Raw genomic sequence first — 25,632 nt, 5'->3', positions numbered from 1 at the left:
TGATGCAGTAAGATTTTTAGAATGTTTCTGAATGAAGTACGTTTTTTCTTATTTTAATTTAAGGCAGCGAACTCTGGTAGTCTAGCTTAGTTTGTTTTAACTAGTCTATTTTGCAGACTAGTTAAAACTGTCAGTAATTAGTCTGTCAGTAATTAGTCCTTTTTGGTTGTTTCTTTTTCTATTGTAATGTGATGTTTAGTTTTCCGTTATCTGTTTGTTTTTTTTCTGTCACAGATACATCTTTACTGGTAATGATTAACTACTGAATACCTCTGGCTGACATCCGCTGTTCTGTTTCTATGTTGTCTTTTGTTTTTCCCAGGCCAATTTGGAGGTGTTGTCTTATAACAGCACTTCCTCTAGATACCCTGTCAAATCTTACATATCATCTCAAAAGACATTGTATCTAAAACCTAAGGATAGAACTTGCATCAAAGTTCCATTGGAGTATTATTATAAAAAATCTGTCGTTGTTTGGAGCTGAAAAGACACCGTCACACAGATCAACTAACTGTGGTTTAATACTTTACATTCAAAGCCAAGGACACTTCCTCACAGCACATGTTCAGCATTCGAAAAAGTCAGTGCAGCGCCTGAACAAAGAACATCATAGGCTGAAGCAACTGAAAAATAGATGTTGAAATAAAAGTCATATTCGTTATACAAACTCTGGGCTAATATGCACACAACATAGACCCTGATGGACAGCAAAGTCCTCAAGAAACTGGAAGGAAACAGTCTTCAGGATGCAGGCTGCACCTTATTATGGTACCACAGAGGGCGCTGTTTCAAGGTTTTGGTCACTGTCTTGATTGGAAGAAAAAGCTCCCATGGTGGGGGGCAGTAACCCTTACTTGGATCAGTCTAACAAAGGGAGCAAAACCACTGGAGTACACATCAGGTCTGGGAAGACTCTTGGCACTTAAATCATAGGAGGTTCGTGCAAACTGACCAATCACACATACAAGGAAATGACAGCAGGCTTTGCTAATGTCGTAAAAACAGCTAACTGCAACACTCAGGTGAGAGAGGGAGGCTGTAAAATGCCCTCTTCTTCTGTAAATGTAGATCTGTTCATATAGCGCTAGACCTGCAGGACTCAGACTCTAGGAGAACCAAGACTTAAGAGTTGCACAGAACCCTATATCAAACTCTGCTCTAGTTATCTGAACACAGTGCTTCCTGGGTTGCTGTTAAGTACCTAAGGTTTTGGATGGGAGGCCTCACTTTTAAACCTTAAAAATTAATCACTATAAAAAAAATAAAATATTTATATGACAAACGTTTGGATAGGTTCATCTAAGGATCTGGGAAAATGCAGCATATATGCAGCAGAGAGCACTGCAAACTATAGAGGGATGATGCTCTACACCTGAAACCTCAGAAGCTGCAAGGTTGTTTTTTTTTTTGTGTATAAGCAGAAGGGAAGATATGCACCAGTCACCTTAACACTCTTGGGTTCCCTGAATGTGCAGGCCTCTTATCCAACATCAAGATCGTTCTCGGTGAATCAGGGGAACAGGTATTCAGCAGCATTTACACTCTGGGAAACGATCGACCACATGTTCAGCTCTAGGTTGCAGCTTAGAAGTTCTGCTGCAAAGAGGTGCCGTCGGGCTGCAGCTGTGCTGGAGGTAGCTGAAAGATTCTGGGTGTACTTTGCTGAGTGGGATGGAAATGAGTCTAAAACTTGAGTTCCGGCTGCCTGTCTTGCTTCTTTGACTTCATCAGCTGGGCTCCATGGTAACACCTGCTGGAAGAATTCCCCCCCGTCTCCCTGCAGGTCTCTGCCTGGTGATGAAGGCAGCTGTGGCTGTCACGTCACTGCTTTCAGAACCACAAAGCCGTGTGCTTTATTTGTCTTGCTGTGCTGTTCGTCGGACGAGCCACGACTGCTGCAAACACTGACTGTATCAATCCCTCCCTGCTTCCCAAAGTCTTTGGTGTCTCCGGCCCCAGCATCTGTAGTGAGGCCATCACTAACACAACACAGGAACCCGCAAACAAAGTGCATGTGAGTACCTTGGGCTGTTACTAACAGAAGGCAACATTCGTGTCATAATGGTCTTTTAGAGCAAACTGGGTAAAAACACACATGCTTGGAGTATAAAACACTCAGAAAGGTGGTTGGCACAGTCTATTTGGTCACTAATGAGAACGTGGCAAAGTCATCCGCTGCTGTCTGTGTGTGTGTTTGTTTGTTTGTTTCTTATGCACGCACAGAGTGTGATCAGTCACGAGCATGCACACAGATCCACACAGAAACCAGAGCATTCCACGTGAAGGAATATGTAAACAGACTTCCAGAGCAGAGACCCAGACCCCTCAGCCTGCTCTGGAAGTGGTGGGGTGGGGAGTAGGGCAGAGCTGTCTGTGATGAGGCATCCAGAACCCTCATTTTCCTCCTCCAACAGTCACTTGTTGTCCATTAGAGATTGGACCTTGTGTACCAGTTCGCGTGCTACCTTCAGGATGTGTTGGACATCGTGGCGTTCAGCCATTTCTGTGGATTAGAGACAGATGCGGTAAGCCATCAGGCTGACAGAGAAAAACATTTTATAACTTCTGAGGGCAAGTTCAGGTTTTCTTTTCGTAAAGTTAGTCAAAGTTCCAATGCAGTCTCAAACGATAAACGGAAATTTGTATTCTGAATTTGAAATTTCCCCACAGTAGTTATGAGCTGCAGTCACAGTCTTGTCTGGCAACCATTTTGGTAGTTTAAATATTGTCATTGATCAATTATAATCCAAAGTATTGCAACAAATACCATCTACATCTAAATAACATCTGGAGAAAAAATGTGGACCCTTTTGTCTGGCCTTTGGAAAATGGTATCAGAAAGATAGAACCTAAAACATTGTGCTGGGACTGCTTCCCTGCCGTGATAGATAAACCATTAAATGAGCATGCACAGGTGAGGCCAGTACCATTGAAGAACTTGATGATGTCAGTGAAGTCCATGTTGTTGTCTATGATGATCTCTCTGTACACAGTGACGAGTGCAAGAGCCAGGAACAGGACAAAGTGCTGCGAGGAGATCCTGGGAGAAACCCAGATTACCTCCCATACTGCAAACACGTCCTCGTATAGGAGCTCTGCACACACATATTATAGGATTAGCAACAGGCAACTTCCTTCAGCACATGGCAGAAACTTTGTCTTTTTCCTTTAAATGGCTTGAGAACACTGAACACTTTTGCCATCACTAGCAGGCTAGGCTTTGACTCTGTTAGCTGAATGCTTTGGCCTCTGACAGTACTGATGAGGAGGAGGAGCTCTGCAGGCTTCTGTTAAGAGGACAAAGTACGAAGACTCACCTCTCTTAAAGTCTAGCAGAAACCAGCGGTAGCAGAAGTAGAAGTGAGTGTAATCTCCGTTTTGATGCATCAACTCAAAGAGCTCAGAGTCCAAGATCTGATGGGAACACAGCCCAGTTATTTGCAATGTCATACATGTGTACATCCAGAAAACACACCAAACAATCAAGAGTGTGATCCATCACCTGGATAAGAGATCTCATGTTAGCAAAGTGTGCATCCATTGCTCCACCATTGGGGAAGTTCTGACTCATCCTCTTCATCAGCTGAGTGAAACAGCTGTACGCCAGGCACTCTACAAAACACAAAATGCATGGACATTTGCATACGCAGATAGAAAGAACATGAATTTCAACACTGTAAAATTGAAGCACCGCTTTTTCAGGTCTTGCTGAATCTAGATGCTTGCAGTTATCAGTTGATTGGTGAAGCTCTGGCATCATTTCACTAAGGGAGATCGGTTGTGTTTGTCATCACATTCTCCTGAGCTGCTATCATTTCAACTCACCTGCTGTCATTTAATTTTTTTCTCTGTACTCCTGTCTGACAGTTACACAGCACACACTTTTCCAGTTAGCAATGCAATTCAAGTTTGGATTCATCCAGAATTAGAAGCCGTTTCAGTTGTTTCAACTCCTGGCTCCACTCATTTCTGACATCTACTGTAGTGCTCATAAAATCTCCTTGTTGTGTGTTTTGAAAACATATGCTTTGTACATTCGGTCTCCTGCTAACATGTTCATGCTGACCGGAAGTCTCTCTAACTCAAAACTTTGTGTTATGGTGTTGGAAAATATATACAAGTTATCTCATATTTGCTTTTATGCATTACCTAGCTATATAGGTAATATCATCATACATGCAGAAGTGTTTGTGTCCAAGTTCTGTTTCACAGGAAGGTGAAGTTGAACTCTTGGGAGGAAACCGACTATCTTAGCGTCTTCCCAGCATCGGCATGAGAACTATGTGTTATCTGTGTCAAGACCGGAATCAAAGGATGCTCTGTGTCAGTTATCCGTGAGAAAAGAAATTGCAGGTCCAAAGATGATGTGGGAAGACTGTGAAAAGCAGGCATGTTGCAATTAATGTTTTCTGAGCACTGAAGCTGTGTTTTATCCGTTTCCCCTCCCTTAGAGCTCAGCGCATATGTAAATTAGGGAATAACCAACAAACTTAATAAAAGAGGAGGCGACAGATTATGCGCCAGAGCGGAGAGAAATTGTTGCTGGGTATGATCTGTTCGTTCTCCTCGTAAAAGGTACCTCTGGTCTGTTGTCTTTCCTTATGTTTTCATTCTGATGTTGCAGGTTGTTTTGACCCAACATATGGTTTATATTGGTGGCGGTGGTCTTTGCATTTTCATTTTCTGTTACATAGAGATTCTCTCTCATTTACAGTTTCGATCCAGCTTCAACTGTAGCAGCGCAGTTACTTCTACTGGTGCAGTGAAGCTGTTGCTGCCAAAAGAATGAACTGTGACAGAAGAGCGTGAGGATGGGTTCTCACCATCGTCCAGGATGACCATGAGTGGAGCGAGCAGGTCACACATTCCCTGAACGTAGCCCATATCGAGGTGCTCCCACACATAGCTGCATAAAAATGAACATCATTTGTCACTTGTCTCCTTGATCATTCTTACATGTCTTTGTTGATTCAATTGTTCATCAAACAAATCTTTTGTTATGTTTGTTTTTTCACATCCATTCATTATTTCTGTCTTTCATTTGTTTATTCACCGAGGAGTCGAGCTGAAAAGTCTATTTCTACTCTTTGAATTTAGGAGCATTTATTGGAAAGTTTTGTCCACAGTTGTTAACAGATTATTTACTTTTCATATGGGAAATGAGCAGTTTGGTGTCTCCCAAAGAGAGATACAATAGCTGTCTAACCTGAGACTTTGACAAAAACTGAACTAAGACTACAGTCTAATCCAAAAATGCACGACCTAAATGAAAGTTTTTCAGCAAATTCAGCAGGTGGCGGTGCGGCGGCATTTTTTAAATCAAGAGGCATCAGTCGCTTTTTTAACACACCGCGTGGTGACCACAGAGGTTTTAAGAAAAAAGTTTAAATTGAATGGCGAGAGGGATAGTTTTTTAACATCGGTCAATGGTCGTCTGGGCACATTTGAAGGTCGCACGGTGGCAGTCCAGTGGCAGGAAAGCAGCAGCGTGCTAATTGATGTCTGAAATCGTCTGATGATCAACCGCTTTCAGACAGCCACCCTCCAACCACCCCCCTCCCCTCATGCTGCCATCTCACTGACCGGACGTCAATCTGGCGATCCCAGCCACCAGGGATCCTGTTTATAAATGGGTAGACAGCATTGAAGCTGCACAAAACTCATCATGGCCTTGATAGCACCTCTGAAACTTGCATCTTGACAAATTGCAGTTGATGCTACGAAAATTATACTGTGTGCCGCTTTTTTGTATACCCTCGGGCTACAGGGCAGCTGGTGGATCTCGATGTGGATGGCTGCCACATCGAGAGTCGTCTGATTACATAATGGTGTTATCTCCGCCTGACTGACTGACTGATGCCTGTTGGCCGCCATCTACATTCATGACCATGCTAACGATTTTCAGAAAGATCAGCTGGCAGCATGACATCTTAAAGAGTCTGTCGATGCCTGTACGGTGGCTGTTGTATTTGTGACTGTAACATAACTTAAAAAAACTGCAATATTCCACAGCCAGCATGCACATAAGAGTGTGTTGGGATGTTTTGTACCTGCACATGATGTTGCGCAGCTTCTCCAAGTTAGCCGTGGTGAAGTAGTAGTAGTTGCGATCACAGCGCTGGACGTCTTTGTCAATTCTATGGAGGTTCAGGGCCACTGTATCCAGCAGCTCGATCTGAGCAGAAGAACATCATCTTCATGTTTCTGAATGCAGAAGTGATTACAGGGGTGCAACTCACACACCGCTGCCAGACATCAAAGTCCCTAAGCTCCTGAGGAGTTTTCTCACCGTGTAGGAGGACAGGGAGGCCAGACTCCCCTCAGTGGCGGCTCCACTTGTCACCAGTTTATCCAGCTGATGGCACACCCTGCTCTCACTTAGGGAGTCCTGAAACTCTCTTCCTGGAGCCTCCTCCTCTGTGCTCTGACCCTCATCCATGCTGGAGGAGATCTGAGAGTGGGCTGATGTCACTGAGTAGTTTCTGGAAGAAGGGAGGCCTGAGTCGGGGGAGTCAAACTCCACCAGAGGGCGTTCTTCAGGCGGGAGGGCAACAGGAGGGGCCAGGGTGGTCATGGTAGGAGTGTTATCATCGGCACTGGGGGTTTCCTGACTCCCTGCATCTGGCTCATCCACTGACATGAACACCTATAGGTTGGGGGAAACAGGGTGTCAGACATGAAATACGAGTCCAAATGGAGTATATCTTATTTACTCCAACGCTGTGTCTCTGTGTGAACAACATGTACGAAAACGCCGACAGCTGCAGACACAAGTATATGTACAAAAAGATGTGTACAACACAGGCGTAAGCACTCAAATGTGAAAAAAGCAGATGTGAATTCATTGATGTAAACTGACGGGTGTGACCACACAGTTGCGAACAACACATGTGTAAACACATGTAACATGTCTGTTCTGACGTAACTTAATCATCTGTGTAAAGAGTCTTGATGGTTCTATGACGTTTCTTTATGCTGACGATTAGCTATAGTGGAATAATGTGGCATGTTACCAATTCAGAATAGAGTTAGTTACCAATTCTAAGATTGTTAAAGGATTTGGTTTAAATCCGATTTTAGTCTTGTAGTGAGCCACTGCCTGACTTAAACTCTGTGAAAAAATGTGATTTCATATGACTAAGAAATAAAAATCAACAATTAACAACCGGTAATTTGTTAGATATTCTTAACTTTAAGGCGGCAGTGGTGCAGCAGCAGGGCAGTCAACCCATGATCGTTAGATCGCAGGTTCGATTCCCGCCTTGCACACCCATGTGTCGAAGTGTCCTTGGGCAAGACACTGAACCCCACCTTGCCTCTCATGGGAGGTTGGTGCCATGTTGGTGTGAATGTCTGTGTGACTGGGTGAATGGGTCTGTGACTGTAAAGCGCCTTGGGCCTTCGAGTAAGGTAGAAAAGCGCTATACAAGTATACGCCATTTAACTTTTACTTTACTTGCTGAATTTGCAAGATTTCAAGTTTGAATATGGAGGAAGCACAAACTGGGAAACATGCATTACATGGTTCCTTTTAAATCGACTAATCCTGACACATAGGATCATGAATAGACTATAGCTTTATGTTTCACAGCGTGTCTGGTTATAAGGTTTGAAGAAGACAGCCATGTTTGAAAAAACAGATTTTTTTCATCTCTACAGTTAAATTGATTTGCCGTATTACTATTTACAAAAACATATTGGCTCATACACAACAATCACATGAAACATTATGCAAAGACTGAAAATGGTGATGATTTGGAGAATGTCAAACCAACTGAATTAGTCCAAGTTGTTATATTTATTTTTAACTGTTAACAATTTTACTACCATGGGAAAAAGAAAAAAAATTATTTGAGTTTAAAGACCCACTCCAATAAAAATAGCGTTTTTGGTGTTTTTAACATCTTCTTGTAGGGGTTTTCATGATGGAAGACATTAAGAAAAGTACGATAAAAATTGTATTTTTGAGTATTTCTTCATTCAAATCGAGATAATCAGGAACAGATGAAAAAACGGTTTGAAAAAGCTTGTAGATGTTATATACAAACTACAATCGGTGTGACCACAAGCTCCCCGCTCTGCTCCAATTCTGATGGACTTATAGATACGTTAACTTTTTCATTTTCCTCATCTGAGCTGGCATCTGTTTTAAAACAGTATGGCTGAAAATCTCAGATATTGCTCGCCATTTTTGCTGAACCGTTAATGTCAGCTTGGGGTTGTGAGGGGCTGTAAGCTAGTGCTCTTCAACAGCCCCGCCCACAACTCATGATGCTTATTTCTAATGAACTCCTGCCGCTCTGCAGAAATAATGTCCTAGAAAATGACACAGGTTTTTTTTAGGCATTTACGCTAGATCAAAAGATGATCAGAGTGGAACTTTAAGGTCAGCTATTGAACAGAAAGTAGAACAGAAAACTCTTTGATCCAAAAATCTATTGCCTTTATGTCTCTACAGCAGTGCATGGATTGCTGCTTATTTATTTGTCAATAATAGTGAAAAATCACCTCGTTGCTGATAGTGGAGTCTCTGTGCGCAAGCCGCAACACATGACTGTCAATACTGCTTCCGGATGACAGCTTGGAAAAAATGGCTGATTGCATCTCTTTTTCGCGCTGCTTGACGATGAGCTCACAGGCCTTCCACTCCTTCATAACCTGTTGGTATCGCTCGCTGATCTTTGCATTGATCTGTACAAAGAGGGACATTTTCAAAGAAGAATTTGAGCCAACATTAGGGCCTATCGGGGCACGTCCTTGTGCATGCCTGTGCGGGGGGGTAGACGTGTGTTATGTGTATGCAGTTACCTGTGTGGGGGGGAGGGGTTATGTTTACCTGACTCATGTCATTTTTTCCCATCCCAAACTTGTAGTGTCCCAGCAGGAAAGGCCAGACTTCTTTCCTGATGCCATGTTCCACTCCACCATAGTAAACCAGCCGGAGCAGTTCCAGCTCCTTGTAATTCTGCACACACATGTTAATAACAACTGTGTCAGGAAAAGAAGGGTGTTACAGAAGGGTATTAAGAGAAAATGCATCGTTTAGAAAATGGACTCAGATTCTAACGAGGGTGACAGAAGATTGATGAAGACAAAGGAAGAGTAAAAAGCAATTTAGTGTTCCAGTGAGAGATGATGCCCCCTTCACAGTCCTGCCACACATTAATTCACTGAATTATTTAAATGTGTCCAAACCATTGTGATGTGGCATCCCTGCACTTATCCTCAAGACACTTGGCTGTCACAGGGTTGGTGTTGTTTGGTCTTAATGTTTTTGTTTCTGCTTCTCCAGAGACTACTGTGGCTCCTTCTGCAGAGCCGAATGGTTTGATATTTCAGACAAATTGTGGTACGAGCACCAAATTTGGCATGGATGTAACCTAGGATCCCCTCTTACAGGAAAGCATGTAAGCCACAACAGAAAAATCAAAAATGGCGGCCATTTGTAAAGAAGAAAAAGACACCTTGAAGGTTTACCTGGTCTGGAACATGAGGTGTTTTCACTCCAAGCTAATCAATATTTAAGATGGGTGATGATTGGTTGAAGCCATCACTTCAGGGATTAAGGGATTCTAGACTATTGTTAGAGTATTTTTTTATTAACTTATCTTAAATATACTCAAGTTTAAAAAAATATTGGCATAACAAAAATATCCAATTTTATATGCATTTCTTTTTAAAGATAATGCATCAATGACTGTTCAATCATAATTTAATCACAGGGCATCATCTGGGTGACATCTTAAAAATTAGTTTTTTATTTTATTTCTGGTTAACATCTGCAAAATAGACATGCTTTCTTGGAACAGACAAATATGATCCTAACTCCCTGAATCCTGGGAAAGAAAAGCTCTCGTCATGTCTGGAAACTGCCTGTTTGAGAAATGTGCTATATAAATAAAGTGGATTGGATTGGATTGAAGCAGAGTAATGTAACGAACCTTCACCAAAAAGAATTAAAAAAGGCTGTACCAGAGAACCACGTCGGCCTCTGCTAAGTGTTTTTGTAGATCATGTGGTTTGTGGGCGTCACAAGCTCACTCACCTTACAGTCTTTCTGGTATTTACTCCACACCTCTTTGCTAAGCCCACCAGATGCCTCACCAGGTCTGTCAGGGGGTACAATGTTGTGGTTGACCAGAGCCGACAGGTGGGTACGCACAGTGGACAGATGTCGGCAGTATGCCAGCCCTGGCGGACACGTGGAATGCAATTAAAAGGAAGCCCTTGAACTGCATAAATGCCTAAGATTTATGTAATAATTGCGTATAAACTACATGAAATACGCATAAACTGCTTAATCCTAGACCGACGAAAAACCTTTGAGTACCAGTATCTCAAAACCGAATTAACATAAAGACGTGTCGGCCTAAACCCTCAACGGACATCTGCGCTCATCGACAAATGGCGAACGCAAGAGACCCTTACGAATTACGTATATCACAGATGTATCACAAAAGACCCAAATTTCATATACGGAAAATGTGCAAAATATAGTGGATGTGTGACACAACCTTTAGACTGGGTAGATGACTGTCGGGAAGCTGCAGAGTCCTGCATTAAAACTTAGGAGTTCCGTAGTCATTGCATTAGATAAACTAACATCCATAGTCAAAAGCATTAATATTCTTTGAAAGGTTGATACATGTCTAAAACTGATGTCTAAGGATAAATTTAATAAAATTGTTCCTCTTTTAGGTGATGACACTTGTTTCTGTTAATCTGAGGTCACCAAAATTAATCTGCAATTATACAAAAATAACATTGGACTGAGTGGTTTCTAAAGGCCCTTGCCAAATTATATCAATGAGGACATGTTTAGCTGCATGCTATCCTTTAACAACTAGCAGTTCAGAGGATATTCAGAAAAGTTGTAGGCTATATTAATAACTGGAAAAGCTCATTAAGACTCAGGGTTGACGCTTTAACCCCTTCGCCATTTCTAAAGCCTCAGATTTTAAGCTTCTGCAATTGGAGTGAATGGAGCTTTATTACATACAGGTTAAGCACAATAGCAAACCAATGAAAAACAAAATACTGCTGCCACACATTACTACATATGTCAGACATGACTAAACATTGCCAAAGCAGCTTTAACACACAGTAGAAGGAGCCTGGTGTACTCACATCCATAGAAAGCTCGAGAGACGATCTGCTTCTTCATGTTATGGCAAAGCATCTTCAAAGGGATTCTGTGGAAACACAATATCCGCTCGTTCAATTTTTCAGACTAGTCACACCTTTAACTACATAGTGTTCAAAAAGTGTGTTCAGAGAAGGAAGGCCTCTGCTGATGCTGCTGTGTGAGCTGGTCTTAGATCTGCTAGACTGTTGTCTTGTGCATGTCTGTTGAGTCTAACATCTCAGTTGTCCCGCAGACTGAAATCCCTGGTTCTGACCCTGATGCAGACTCAGCACAGGATCCAGCAGAGGCTCTTACTGCGTACATGTGAATATCTGATGGTTGCTGCGTGCAGGTACAGCTTGCTGCATAGTCAAATGACGTGTTGCTGCCGAGTGTGGAACATGAGTGGCACAGGGATTCCTGAGCTGCTGCCTCAGCCAGTTGCCACGACAACGGACTGCATCCAAAAGCCTGGCTCTCCATCACCTCCCCGTGGTCTGAAGAAGGCAGAACGACAGTAAGAAGGCAAAAGTGTCAATAATTGCACAAATAACTCATATTCCTATTTTTTAAACCCCTTTATTCTGCCTTGATGTAGTGTCTTGCATATTATGACCTCGGCTCCTCAGCTCAACCAAAAACACTTCTGCAAATGTATGGAGGAGATGGACGGGTGAATGAAGGGTTTGGAACTGTGGGGGAAGAAATACTGAGAGGGAAAGAAAACCAAAATGGAAGGCGGAAGAAGCAGGGGGAGAGCTCTGGGGGGAAATGCAGGAAGGATGCAAGGGGGTCCATGCTGTCTAAAAGGGGTGGGAAGCTGAGAAAGAACAGCACACAGATCAAAAGGAGGAAGACGCTGAGATTGGGACGGGGCAAAGCTCACAGTCAGACATTGCAGGAAACGAAACGACAGAAGAAGACAACAGACACTGAAAGAAGCAATAGAAACAAATGGACTTCACGGGGAGGCGGAGGGGGACACACAGGAGGGAGAAGAAAACCAGAGACTGTTAAATGCTCTTAACCTTAATTCTTCAGGTTGGAGCTGATGACCTGTTGTCATAAATATGAAGCTGTTCTGTGCCCCCCTCCCCCCGCCCATATGACGCAGATAATCAACAGGAAAAAAATGACCAAAACAACAGCTGGAGCAAGGCCCATATTTGCCCCCCCCCCCACCCCTTTCTAGGCATGACCAGAACTGGTTCTGGCCTCAGACCAGTTTCCTCGTCTCTACTACTGCGGAACCCCACAGGACCATCATGAGGGTGTAGGAAAGGACGGGGAGGGAGGGGGGCGGTGAAGAATTACAGTGAACAGCATTGCACACATAAACAACAAACAACCATGAAGGTTGGAGCAAGGAAACTTCTTCATCACAAGAACGGAGAGACATGATCCCACTTCAAACCAGAGAAACACAGAGACGATGCTGCATATCCTCATGCACAGACTGACAAGCATGTGGCTGGGGTAGGAAGGGCGAGGAACCACCAGAGTGGTTCGTCAAATGAAGTAAGGGGCAAATTGGAGGAAAAAGAAGCACTTTTTTTTTTAAACCCAACAGTGCTGAGGTGTTGTCCTGACAAAACCAAGGGGGACCAAGCAGAAACTAGCACCACAGATCCAAAGACTATAAAGACAAGCTGCTCCTGCATTTGTAAATATGTGAGTGTGTCACACAACTGCATTAAAATCCCGCAAAAACAGACTCAATCAGCATTGAGAACAAGACAGAGGGAGGAGTCAGATGTCCACAGAAGTGGTGCTCCATTCATCTCTCACTACAGTACAATATTGTAAACATTGTGTATACCTATATAGCTCTTCTCTGCCTTGATAGAATTCCCCAAAGGGTTACGTAGGTTCAGGTCCCCATTCAAGCCATTCACACACTGATGACAGCTCCACCGAAGTACAGCGCGCTAACCTGTAACCACCAGGAGCAATGTGAGGTTCAGACACTTCTAAATATGGGCAGGCAAGGCAGGAATTGAACCGGTGACCTTCTCAATCAGATGATTGCTCTACCTACCAACTAGCAGTCTGGTGAAATTAAGCATTTTTCGTTGAACCAAAACAGCACTGAACTGTTATATGTAGAGTGAAACTACTCAGATCTATCATTCCTGCCCTAAAAATGAAACGACAAAAGCAGCTGATTTAAACACATCAAAGTGGAACATTGGCAAACCATTTGAATCTGAAGTGCATCATCAGACTGATAAGGGCGTGCAGAAAAAAGATTGTATCAAACACCCATGACCCAATAAAAGGATCTGGGGGCCTCATTTATAAACGTTGCGTACGCACAAAAGAAGGCGTACGCCACTCTCTACGCAATAGTTGAGATTTATAAAAAGCAAACTTGACGGGAAAATGTGCGGTCCTCCACGCAAGCTCTGACCCAGGCGTACGCACAAAAACGGGTGAAATGAGAAACGGCGACACCGTCGGCAGATGGAAGAAACACGTGAAAGTGACAGTGTGTGCCAAATCGTGCCGGCATGTGCTGTGCTACACAATGTGGCACAGCCTAAAAACATGCCTCTACACCCCTGGCGCCGATTGCTGTGTTGGCCCCGACCCTGAACCCCATCCCCACGCATTTGAGCCAAATGCTGCTGTGCGCCAGCGTTTGGAAGTGATGCGTCGCTTGTGAAGAACAACAAAAGGTGTGGAAAATATTATTTATTTAAGAATTCCCTCATCGTGCAGTTTATTTCAGTCAGTCTTGATTTCGCCCAACTCCTTGGCCACCTCTCTGATTGAACTAATGACTTCCCGCTGCATTTCAAGGACTGCATCGGTGAGGACACGTCCAATGCTGGAGGGTTGAGAGCCGCGTGCCATGGAGACGCTGGGTCCCGACGGCTGCTCAGCTGCAGCATCGTAACCACTGGCCCCGCTGGAACACCCAGCAGCTAAAATAAAATTTTTCTATATTAATAATCTGTAATTGTGTAGCCCGCATACATGTGACTTGACTGCATTCATTTGAATTATTTCTCTTACCTGTGTCAGCCTGACCCTGGCGCGTCGGCGTCCCCTCCGTGACTGAGACGGAGGAGGACGCCGATAAGGGGGACTTAATAGGGATTCCCCAATAATAGCGGCCAGTTTCTCATCAAGAGGGGTCAGCTCCGGTCCCCCACCCCACCCCCCCCACCCCCCCGTGGCGGACACACTCTGCCGATGCAGCGCTAGACGTTTTTTTGCCTCGACTTTGATGTCCGATCATTTCTTATTTATTTCGGCCACGGTCCGAGGTTGTGAGGCTACAGCATTTACGGCGTCTGCCACCGTTTGCCGCTCACGTGCCTTTTTGGCATTAGCAATGCCCACACTGTGCCCTCCAAACAACACTTTTCTCCTCTTTTCCAGCTCGCCAAAGATAACTTCTACTTCACATTGAGTGAAGTTACGTTTTTTTGATTTCCCCTCTGTGTTTGCCATGATTTAGCAAGCCATAAATATTAATTTGTGGGCGTTTCACGGACTATTTATGGGCAACTATGGGCGTGTCATGTAGCCGCAAAAGCTGCGCTGCATTTAGAATCGGTTGTGATTTATAAAGGGAAAGATGCGTAGGATGTGCGTGCGCACGGTTTTATAAATCCGAATATTTCTGTGCGTACGCACGTCCTATGTTTCATCCGTACGCCACTTCTGACGCAAATCCTACGCAAAGTTTTATAAATGAGGCCCCTGGAGATGCATTTTTCTCACTTTGAAATGTTTTACTTTTGTGAGCAAAGACACAAGTATCCATCACATTGTTACTTATCCACAGATGCATTGTAAAACTTCCTATACTTGTTTACCTAAGAGCCTTATGACCTTCGAAGCTCAAACATTCTAATCATTTCTGATCATCCACAACCAGGATTAGCAACCATCTTTAAGAGGAGTTCATACAGATAAACTAAATCAACAATTTTATTTGTAACATCTTTCACCTGATAGCTAAAACTGTATGAAAATACATTGGTTGCTGCCATTCCCCAGCTGATCACGTCTTTTAACTTGAATGTAAATGAATTCAAGCCAGATTTATTTTCTTTTATTTGCATTGAAAAGTGAGTCACGCAGCTCACCATTACAAATGTTTCCTTCTCCTCTATGTGAACAACACTTTTACTTAAAAAATGTTTGGCATTTACAAGTGAAAACAGCTGGAAATTGTTGCAGCAACTAGCCAAAAGAGTCAAAAAGCAAAAAAGTGGACACTGGGAAATAAAGGTGGTTGTTGTACGTAGTCCCCTGAGTTGTAGATGTCAACATAATCCTTTGATGTACTTCTGTCAATAAAACACAGCCAATAAAAAATCCACTAGAAAAAAGGTACTAACCTCTTTCAAGCCCTTTCAGACCACCATAGACTATTATTCTTTGGGTTTTAGTGCTAAGCAGACTTCCTAGCCTCAGACCTCAACAATGAAGCTCTTGGGGAGAAATCTGGTTTTCATCTCTGTCCCATATGTAGTCTTAGATAAAAAGCTTTCATTGTTTTAGCAATCTCATGGTCAGTTTTTATTCATGACCCAAACCCTCATCACACACCTGCTGACATTAGTTTCTCATCACTGTTGGGCTTAGCTTCAGAAAGCATACACACAGTCCAGGCAGGCATAGATGGGTTGGGGAGTTGAATACAGCTCAGAAGGATGGCTAGATAGAAGACAATGGAGAGAGAAGAGGCAGGGAGCTTGTCTGAAGCTTGGTCTCAGGGTTGAGGAGATGGGGTTTGGTGGGTGTGTTCAGGTGATAAAAACCTTTCATGACATTAGGGTCTGTGAGGTTCCGCGAGCAGATCATTGAGATCATAGCATGGAGCCTATCTTCCTCTTCTTCGTCATCATCCAGTGATGGAGCACGGCTGCCCGTGGTGTGGTGGTAGTTTATGGTGACTGCTCACACCAGCAGAACAACAGAGATCACAGTTAGAAAAGAGGGTTCCTGTCAGCCTCTTCAGGATTGCTGTAGGACAGAAGCCATGACAGAGCCGTAACAGACACAGCAGGCAAAGAGGCTCAGTATGTCTCCATGTCCTACTCTTTCAGCTGCCCCTCAGGAGTAACCAAAGCAAATCATCTTCACCATCCTCTAATGTCTCTTTGAACTGTAAAGTTCAATACTCCATTGATTCCACAAGATAAATTCCGACTATTTCTTTATCACTGACCCCACAGGAACTATGACAAAGGGAGAACATGCCTTCACTAATTCCTTCACTATTCACTAAATAGTGCCATTTTGTAGTGTTGTCCGGATCCACAATTCCAAAATCAAGTGTCCTAGAAATTTCCCAGAAGACTCTGCGAAAAACTAGTGTGTTCATCTGTGTTTTCATCTTATGGTCGTCGCAAAACGCTCATATCAATGAGATTTTCACTTCGTGAATTTGATGACGTCATATCCGACGTTTAAAAAAAAAAGAAGTAGTGAGCATGGTGTCTGAATTTCCTTTAAAATCCAGGGCACTACATAGTCTCACACTTTATAGTTTTTTTGTAGTTAGGGAGCAGGGTGGGAATTCAGACATAGCCCATATGTTTAGTTTAGATATGTTTAGCTCTGTTTAGTTCATATCATTCAGGTTAGTTCAGCTCAGTTCTGTTATGTTTGTTTGAGTTTAGTTCAATGTGAGTCACTACAGATTAGTTCAATTCTTTTTGTTTCAGTTTAGGTTAAGATAGTTGGTCTTTCAGTTTGGTGAAATTCTGTTATGTTCAGTTTAGCTTAGTCAAGTTCAGTTTAGTTATATGAAATTCATTAGATTTGTTAAGTTTAGGGTTAGGATTCAATTCTGTTCAGTTTATTTAGTTTTAGTTAAGTTTAAAAAGTTTCTTCATCCTTTTATCTTCCGGTGAAGGGGGCAGCAGTCCTGGCAGAGATGCCCAGAGCTCCTTCTACACAGAAACTTCCTCCAATCCTGCTGGGGAACCTCAAGGCGCTACCAGACCATCTCAGAGACATAGTCTTTTCAGCTTGTCTGTGGTCTACACAGGGGCCTCCTGCCAGTGGGACAGGACAGGAATACCTCTCAAAGGGAGGCATCTTAAAGAAATTCCACAACCACCTAAACTAGCTCCTTTTGATGTGGAGGGGTACCAACTTTACTCCCACCCTATAGGGGAAGCTCTTTTCAGTCGCTTGTATCCAGGATCCCATCCTCTTTGACATGACCAAATGCTCATGACCATAGATGAGAGTAGGAACATAGTTGCTGCACCTTTTTTACCTGTCAAACTCCACTCATTCCCAACTTCCTAACAAGACTTAATGTCCTAGAAAACGACACAGGATTTTGTGATTGAACCTAAAACAGCATAATCATAAATAAATACAAAACATTCACAATGCTTTGTTAATAGATCAGAATATAACCGGAGAGGGGCTTTGGATGCAAACTACCATAGTGCACATTGAAGGTACTGATTTGATGAAACCAACAGAACATCATCATCTGCAAAAAGCAGAGATGAAATCCTGATGTCCTAGATCCAGACTCCCTCTGGGCTTTGGATGTGTCCAGAAATTCTGTCTATAAAAATTATGTACAAAGGGCATCCCTGTTAGAGTCCGACATGCACTGCCAATAGGTCCCACTTATTGTCAGCAATGCAAACCAAGCTCCTATTCTTGTACAAAGTTCTGAGGCCCTTAGTAAGGGGTCCGGGACCCAATATTCCCAGAGCACATAGCACAAAACACTGCGAGACACGAGATCAAGCATTTCTTTAAATGAATAACACTCATGTTGATTGGATGCCTGAACTCTTTAGGACCCCCAGCTACACTGTAAGGTGTAGAGCTAAACCTCCTTTCCACAAATGGGATGAAAATCCCATTGTACCTTCGAAATCAGAGGTTTGACTAATAGTTAGATTCTCTTTATTATTACTCTAGAGTGGACTTTTCCTTTAGCAGTTCCGACTCTGCCTTTGATTAATATGATCCCCCTGCAGTTTAAGCAGACAATCTGGTCTTCCCATTGCAGTATGCCAGTCATGGGGAACTGTCTCTAACAACCACGCGATGTCGCAAAAGACCACCTATTAGCTCCTGAGTGTGTCTGTGATTGCAGCTTACCACTTCCCTGGGGGATTGGTCAATGCAGAGAACAATTTAGCCAGACCAAGGTGTATGACAACTGGTGTGACTTAAATTTCAACTGCAGAGTAGAGGAGATTTCAACCACTCTCAATGAGTTGAGTTTCAAAGCCAAAGCACTAAGGGGAGCCGGAATATCTCCAGTATCTCCGGTATGTTTAGCCTAACCCTAACTCTAACCCTAGCCGCACAAGCTCAGGCTCTTTCCCACTCAGTCAGATGACGTTCCATGCACCAATGCTAATAGTTAATTTCCATTTATTGTCAAGACTGGACAAGATTGGACTGTCTGACCCTAACCCTTGGGTATGTTGATTGAGTTGATTTTGTTCTCCACTGTGCCTCAATGCTTTGAGTACTTTTAACTGAAGACCAAATGCAGAGCCAGCAAACCAGAAAGTTTGCAGATGCTGGTTTTGCTGTGAGAATTAGTTTTTATTATTGGGTTTCTTTTGTTGTTGTTTTTAAAGCAGACAAACCAGAAAATATGGTTTTGGTGTTATATAAAGCTTGATCAAAGATATAAAAAAATCTTTATGTTTATTTAACTGATTCATTGTGCTTGATTTATGTGTTATAACAGGACCAACGTACTGATGTATGCTTACTGATTTAAAATGTCAAAGACCAATCATTTGTAGGGAACTCATGTAGACATACTGAGCTTTAGCCACAAAAAGAAGAAGCAGCCTTTTGATTTTGAGATGTTTTGCAGCAGAGATCAAGGAATTTTAAGTGTTTTACTTACTGGCATCATATCGGTAACCGGGGTAAACTATGCGAAACACATAGTCAGCTGCTGTCTGCTCTTCACTGTTTCTGTCTTGGTCTATTAGCCTGGCAGCACTGCTCCTCTTCCTCAGTTTAGGGAACACTTTTCCCTGAAGACACAAGTAGTTCAGTTATTCAAGTGATAAAGTGTGGCCAAGTCACTGTGAACTGAGCTGTGTGTAGAGTTAAAAGTTATTTGTAATAAGGGTGAAGAACTAGGAAATGAAGTCATGGCAGCCCAATCCCACCTGTGGAAATGTATCACTTTGCTAGTTTTTCAGCTGTCTCTGTTCTGTCTGCTGCTGATTACTAAATTCTTTTTGTTTTGCTGTTAAAACCTAGAATCACCTGATGCTGGCAATTAGCAGCAGGTAGGTAAAGGCTACCAGCACTGGACAGCCATATTCAGTCAATTAAAACCACTTGTAAAAACATAAAAATAAAACTGATTGTGTGTGTTCTTCAGACAAATCTGAATTAAAAAAGATTATGGCATTTGTGAGTCTGCCTAATAATTTTTAAACAGGCTCAGACAATGTCACAATAATTACCTCTCTATATTGCCTTTTTATTGTTTGTATTAGTAGGTCAGTGCAGAGATAACACCATAAACTCTTCCACGTTATCTGTTGGAAGCTTATAGGAAAAAACACTATTCTTGAAATTATCTGGACTGAATTGGATCATATTGGTATTTTAGGTTTCTTAATTTGAGGTTTCTTGTATGTTGTGTGTTATCTTAAGACAAATGCCGTTGTGTATGGATGTTTCCAAAGTATACAGAGTTAAACTAAACTTAACTGTTGAAGAGTTTATTGTTTCTTTTTCTGTAAAAACTGTCCAATCACCAGGAGCACAGAGGGACATGTGATACCTTTTTGAGTTGTTAAAATAAGGTCAATGGGGGCATCTATTTATTCACACCCATACAGTGGCCTAGTGGTGGTGTGCTCTCCGTGAGGCTGATAGGTAAAAGGTTCACTGTCATGCCATAGGGCAAGATTAAAACCCCAAGGCTCCCTGCTTAAACAAACAAATGCTTTTACAGCCCAGATGTAACTGCAGCTTCAAGCTGGGTGCACTTCACTGCTGCTATTGACTCTTACCATAGATGTTCTTTCTCTTTTGGCTTTTCCCATCAGGGGTCGCCACAGTGAAACAACCTCTCCTCTGAGAATGAGTCTAGGTTAACTAGGCAATATTTTACGCCGGATGCCCTTCCTGACGCAACCCTCTCAATTGTAACCGGGCTTGGGACCGGCACAGAAGCGGAGATGGGAACAAGGAGCAGCCCGGATTCGAACCCTGGTTTCACGAACGGAAGGCGGAAAGCTAAACCGGCTCCCTGACTCTTACCATAGATGAGGGGGGAAAAAAGATTTTATTTTTTTTAACTTGTTCTGTCCAACAACTGAGCAAATTGATGAGAGCTGAAGGCTTTTTGTGTTGAACAGGTTTCACTATTACAAAAAGAGGTTATGTATCTTTGGGTAACCAGGGTGTAAATTTGTATAAACCCATTTTTGTTTTTTTATTAATTTTTATTTATTTGTTACATTTTATATTTTAAGTATCTATATATTCTTATTATGGAAAAAAATATTTTTATTAGACTGCAAGATTGTTCATTTCTGTTGTTAGTTTGAACTATTTTAAATAGAAGTGAATGAAGACTGACTTCATTCTACAATAAGCCTCCTAGTAGTAACCGGTACATGGTAAACTGAACTGGCTCCAGCTAGCCTCAAGTTGAAGGTGGAAGTGTCGGGTCAGCAGCCCTATTAGCCTGTAAAATCCACAGAATCATATTTTATTCCCTCACTAGTTGCACCTATAATCAACTCATTCTCAAAGTAATCAATTTTGGTACAAATTCTGTTTAAGAAAATATATTACCTACTACCTTTAGAAAGGGAACATCAAAAAAAAAACCTGGGAGCTTTGTAGCCATAATGTCCTAACTTACTTACTAACATAACTTTTATGCATTACCTTTCCCCTCTGGGACCAAAGGGGGGGCTCCAGCTGCCCTCGTGGAAGCAGGCCTGTTTCTAAACAAGAAAGGAAGGCAAGGAGGTGACCTCCTGCAGGAAAGTGCAGGGGGGGGCGCTGGATCCCATCCTGACTAACCAGAACCAGGGTGCCTCCAGAATCAGCTTTAGCACAGAACAGAAGGGAACATCAGAGCTGGCATCTAAAGGAGGACATGCAGTGGGTGAGGATGGGCAACAGAGGATGCTTACGTAGCTGATGACAGTGGATGCAGACAATCTGGCGCATGGGAACAGTCAATGCGTAGTCCCAGTAGATGCTAAAAGAAGCAGATGTCAGTGGGTCAGGAAAGCCTTCTGTCACATATTTAGCCAGTAAGTAGTTGAACTATCAGTTAGAACTGGTAACCTCTTCTCCAGGTCACAGTCCCCCATAGTGCCATTAATCAGCTGGTTAGGCGTCCACTTCAAAGTCAGGTTATCTCCTGCTTGGTGGAGCGACAAGTACCCCCGCAGCACCTCCATGTCCTTCTTCTACCAGGGTGGAGGTTGGAGAGAAAGCCAAAATGGTGAAAACAAACAAAAGGGAACAATTTTTAATAATTTGCTTGCTACTTTAGGGGGTGGAGGCTATAATAATGTATAGGCACATGTCTGGGCAATGCTGATTGGCTGCTTCATTGACCTACATCCCAACATTTCTTAAACCTGTTCTCCTTGTCATTGACAGATTATCCAAACCTGCTGGTTCATCCACTTTCAGAGTGTCACATTATCATATGTCCTCCTCTGACAAGAGCAAAGTCATAAACTTTTCCTCACTGACCCACGGGTTTATGTTGCTTGGAGACGGTAGAGCAGAGGTGTTTGGTTCTTTTCTTACTTGATCTTTCTGTTAGCTCAGTAGACAGAAACAGCCTTTTATATAGGATAGATTTATTGTTACAATAAGGGGTTATGTGGACTTAGGCCACACAAGGTGTATTTATGCATTAACTAATTTTTTTAAATTTGTTTAAAAAGAAAATAGTTATAATGTAAATCTTTGAGGTTTTTGACATGATCAAAAAGAGAAAGAGGGTGAAGAGGATGTTTAGGGTGATGGAGCGTAAGAAAGGAGTAACTGTCAGGAGTAAGAGCTCAGTCTACCCCTTCGGTCACCGGCGGGAGCCATCCCTGGACTATTGACTCACTACATCTCCCACTTGCCTCAGCACATAGTCCCTGGATACTGCTCACCTAAATTCTATTGACAATTATTTATCTGAAACTTTAGAGGCACACCGAGCCTCAACTCAATAGAAAATCTTTGGAGGGAGCTCAAACTCTGTGTTTCTCAGAGACAGCCCAGAAACCTGACTGATCTAGACAAGATCTGTGTGGAGGAGTGGGCCAAAATCCTCCTGCGGTGTGTACAATCCTGGTGAAACATGACAGGAAACGTTTGACCTATGTAACCGCAAACAAAGGCTACTGTACCAAATATTAACATTGATTTTCTCAGGTGTTTGAGTACTTATTCGCAGCAGGAGCATACAAATAAATGATTTAAAAATGTATGCAACGTAATTTTAAAACATTTTTTTAGATTATGTCTCTCACAGTGGACATACACCCAAGATGAAAATTTCAGATCCCCCCGTAATTTCTAAGTGGGAGAACTTTATAAGGCAGCACTGTAGCCAACAAGCAGGATGGTTGTCATACCGGTTGCACCAGGACATTGTTTTTGCCATACAGAAGGTGGGTTCTGGAGTTCTGGTGCAGAGACTCAACATACTCTCTGGCAGATGCAGCAAAACGGTCCTCTGACATGCTGCCGCTGGACTGTCTCTTCTGAATCTAGAGGAAATTTTACAGTCAGTTGAGGCGTATATTCACCCCACAAGGGAATGCTCGCCCAGACAGGCACTCAAAGACTACCAACACCTTCTAAACACTCACCCCAAGAGCGGGCCGACGGCTGGCAGGTACGTCCAGGGTTCGATGTGCCCCATGGATCCGGTGGCGCTGAACTAGCTCGTTAGCTGAGGGGTCAGTCCAGAAATGATCCGAAGTTTTCAACTTGGTATACTCCAGAGCACAAGGCCCCACTGAGAATGTAATACACCAAGATAGAGCTTTTAACCAGCAACTCCCATTAAGAACATTTCAGACTGGCAAGATGCAGCTTTAACTTTCTGTGTTTCAGTGACTTTGCATGTGGAGGCTGTCTGTACATAAACCTCGTCCTCTGGATGTGGGCAGATCTTCAGCTCACGACTTCTAGCAAATTAAAACTAATTAGTTGCACTCAGAAGTTCAGGACATTTGTCAAACATTAGTGTTCGTATGACGACCATGGAAAACAAAACAAAACCAAAAAAGCTTCTGCAACAGAAACCTGCTGACATCATGTCTGACTCATCTAAATTACCATCCATCCATTCATCCGATCTTTAGAACCTGCTGAATCCCTTTCATGGTCACGAGGTTGCTGAAGCCAACCCAGCTACTTTTGACAGTTTAGTCTGTTGCCGGACTCACATTCTCACCTAAGGACAATATAGAGACACCATTGAATCTATGAAGTACGTTTTTTGGCTGTGGGAGAAGACCGGAGTGCCCGGAGGAAACTCAGGCATGAACGAGGAGGACACGCAGACCCCACACAGAAAGATCCCAGCCGGGATTTGAAATCGCCAAATAACCGTATCTTGTAAAACGCAGCTGCCTGTTAAAGCAGGACCACAAGAAACTTGCTCGACCAGAAATCCTGCAGCTTTATCATCTCAACACCTTAACAAACATAATTCATATCATGCTGCTCATGGTCATGTTTTTGTTTCAGTTGAATTACTTTGTAACATTTGTGCACTTTTTTCTAAAGATGCACCATAGTTTTGGCATGATATTGATATGTGCAGATCTACAGCAATTTCAAACCTCATTTTTAAACCAAACATTTCCACACCAGCTCAACCACCTCCCTGCAGCCTTAAATCCAACATCCCCTCCATTTGATTTTCTCTATTATCCACACCTCACTCACCTCTGGTCTTGTTCTCACCCCCTTCAGAACAGCAGCCTTCTCTCATCTCATGAAAGAGCCAGGTTCAGATCCCACTGATTTAAACAAACTTTGTTCCATCTCCAACATACCTTTTCATATTACTTAAAAAAAACGCATTTCAACATCATTCCCAACTAACCAAGAACATATGAACAATTTCTTTCACTTTTTGCACCACCTTTCTGTGTGGAGTTTCCATGTTTTCCTGTGCGTGCATGGTTTTTCTCAAAGCACTACCGCTTCCTCTCACAGTCCAAAAACATGCTTCGTAGTTGAATTAGTGAATAACTTGTCCTGGGGGTGTGTACAATTGTCCATCTTGTGCGGCCCTGCAATGGACTGGCAATACTGTGACTCCAAACAGGAATAGGCGGATGTAGAACATGGAAGGATGGAAGTGAAACCTCACCAAGTAACGCAGCTAGGATAGGCCCGAAGACTGGATCGTGCATCAGAGCCTCCTTCTCATAGTATTTACTGCAGGGACAGAAAGAGAAGAAAGTATCAACCAGTAGACAAAGACCTATTACAACGTAGAAAAATATGCACACATTTGCCAATGCATTAAAGGGTATATGAACAGACGAATTAAAAAGTATATCATGTCATTTTTATCAAGTAACTACCATTTCAAAATTGGTACGAACACCACAATATGATTTTTATCCCTCTCGCCAATTGTTTTTTAATATATATATATATATTTTTTTTTGTTTTTTTATTTTTTTATTTATTATTATTATTATTATTATTAATAATAATAATAATAATATATATTTATTTACATCTAACATTAACATTCATGAATGCTAAAAAAAAAACATTCATAATAAAAAGGGACAACTCAAACAATGTAACTTTGTATTTTTGTTACTTTTTGCAAGTTGTGAATACAGTCCTCAAACAGTTTTCTCTGTGAAAATGCTACCTCATCCCAGTTTGATTAATAAATATTTTGGATTAGCCAGGTTTAGCTAATAACGACGTAAATCTACACCAGGGTTAAGCCTTAGTTACATGTTCCCATATGGGGATTGACCCGTATCATCTCCAATATTTTAACTGAAATGTGGCGTGCTAAAAATATATATTACAAACAAGTTACTGAAGCAGTAGACCAATCATTTATTTGCAGTAGAAAAGTGACAGATACATACATAGCACCACGACACATAAGAAATTTTTGAGACCATCCAATGTGGTCTTTTCAGTTTTGCAGTGTCACAGTACAGTGGTGTGGGCGTGGCTCTGACATGTTTGGACTTTTTTGTAGCTTTTAGATTTAACATATATATTTTTTTTATTAAGATTAAACATTTTCATTTTTTAAGTTTGCATTACATTAAACTTTCATGTTCACATTTTAGAAAGGTCATAGAAATCTGGCAAATGTTTGAAAAGTTGGCTAACTTTTTCAGGTAATTATTACAATTTGTTACCTGTCACAAATGTAAAAGGTAACTTGTACTGCAGCAGACCATACATGTGCAGATACATCTGAAATAGATGTCTCGATAAATATGTAGACACATGTTCAGAGACGTGCAGACATATAATATGCAGATTTATACTTA

At 42.2% G+C, this 25,632-nt stretch overlaps 1 protein-coding gene across 2 annotated transcripts in view; it reads right to left on the bottom strand.

Annotated features, from left to right (window-relative positions):
• Nucleotides 1–503: 503 nt before the first annotated feature.
• sgsm2 (small G protein signaling modulator 2) overlaps nucleotides 504–25,632 on the bottom strand; it is a 41,541-nt gene continuing 16,412 nt past the window's right edge. The window contains exons 5-24 of one of the 2 annotated variants that reach the window (XM_023961627.2): nucleotides 24,468–24,535; nucleotides 22,951–23,099; nucleotides 22,714–22,848; nucleotides 21,416–21,540; nucleotides 21,259–21,326; nucleotides 21,008–21,171; nucleotides 18,993–19,125; nucleotides 15,904–16,038; nucleotides 11,448–11,622; nucleotides 11,128–11,192; nucleotides 10,046–10,191; nucleotides 8,837–8,965; nucleotides 8,509–8,691; nucleotides 6,290–6,646; nucleotides 6,051–6,175; nucleotides 4,824–4,906; nucleotides 3,503–3,612; nucleotides 3,318–3,414; nucleotides 2,928–3,095; nucleotides 504–2,503 (exon numbers count right to left, since the gene is read on the bottom strand). In XM_023961627.2, the coding sequence (XP_023817395.1) occupies nucleotides 2,415–2,503; nucleotides 2,928–3,095; nucleotides 3,318–3,414; nucleotides 3,503–3,612; nucleotides 4,824–4,906; nucleotides 6,051–6,175; nucleotides 6,290–6,646; nucleotides 8,509–8,691; nucleotides 8,837–8,965; nucleotides 10,046–10,191; nucleotides 11,128–11,192; nucleotides 11,448–11,622; nucleotides 15,904–16,038; nucleotides 18,993–19,125; nucleotides 21,008–21,171; nucleotides 21,259–21,326; nucleotides 21,416–21,540; nucleotides 22,714–22,848; nucleotides 22,951–23,099; nucleotides 24,468–24,535 (2,704 nt within the window). In that variant the 3' untranslated portion in view covers nucleotides 504–2,414. The remainder of the gene's footprint in view (nucleotides 2,504–2,927; nucleotides 3,096–3,317; nucleotides 3,415–3,502; nucleotides 3,613–4,823; nucleotides 4,907–6,050; nucleotides 6,176–6,289; nucleotides 6,647–8,508; nucleotides 8,692–8,836; nucleotides 8,966–10,045; nucleotides 10,192–11,127; nucleotides 11,193–11,447; nucleotides 11,623–15,903; nucleotides 16,039–18,992; nucleotides 19,126–21,007; nucleotides 21,172–21,258; nucleotides 21,327–21,415; nucleotides 21,541–22,713; nucleotides 22,849–22,950; nucleotides 23,100–24,467; nucleotides 24,536–25,632) is intronic. The other variant, XM_023961628.2, reaches the window with a different exon arrangement.

Source organism: Oryzias latipes, chromosome 13, assembly GCF_053564925.1.
Source record: "Oryzias latipes strain Hd-rR chromosome 13, Olatipes_Hd-rR_3.1".
Taxonomy (NCBI): Eukaryota; Metazoa; Chordata; class Actinopteri; order Beloniformes; family Adrianichthyidae; genus Oryzias; species Oryzias latipes.
This window is presented reverse-complemented; position numbering and strand designations above follow the sequence as displayed.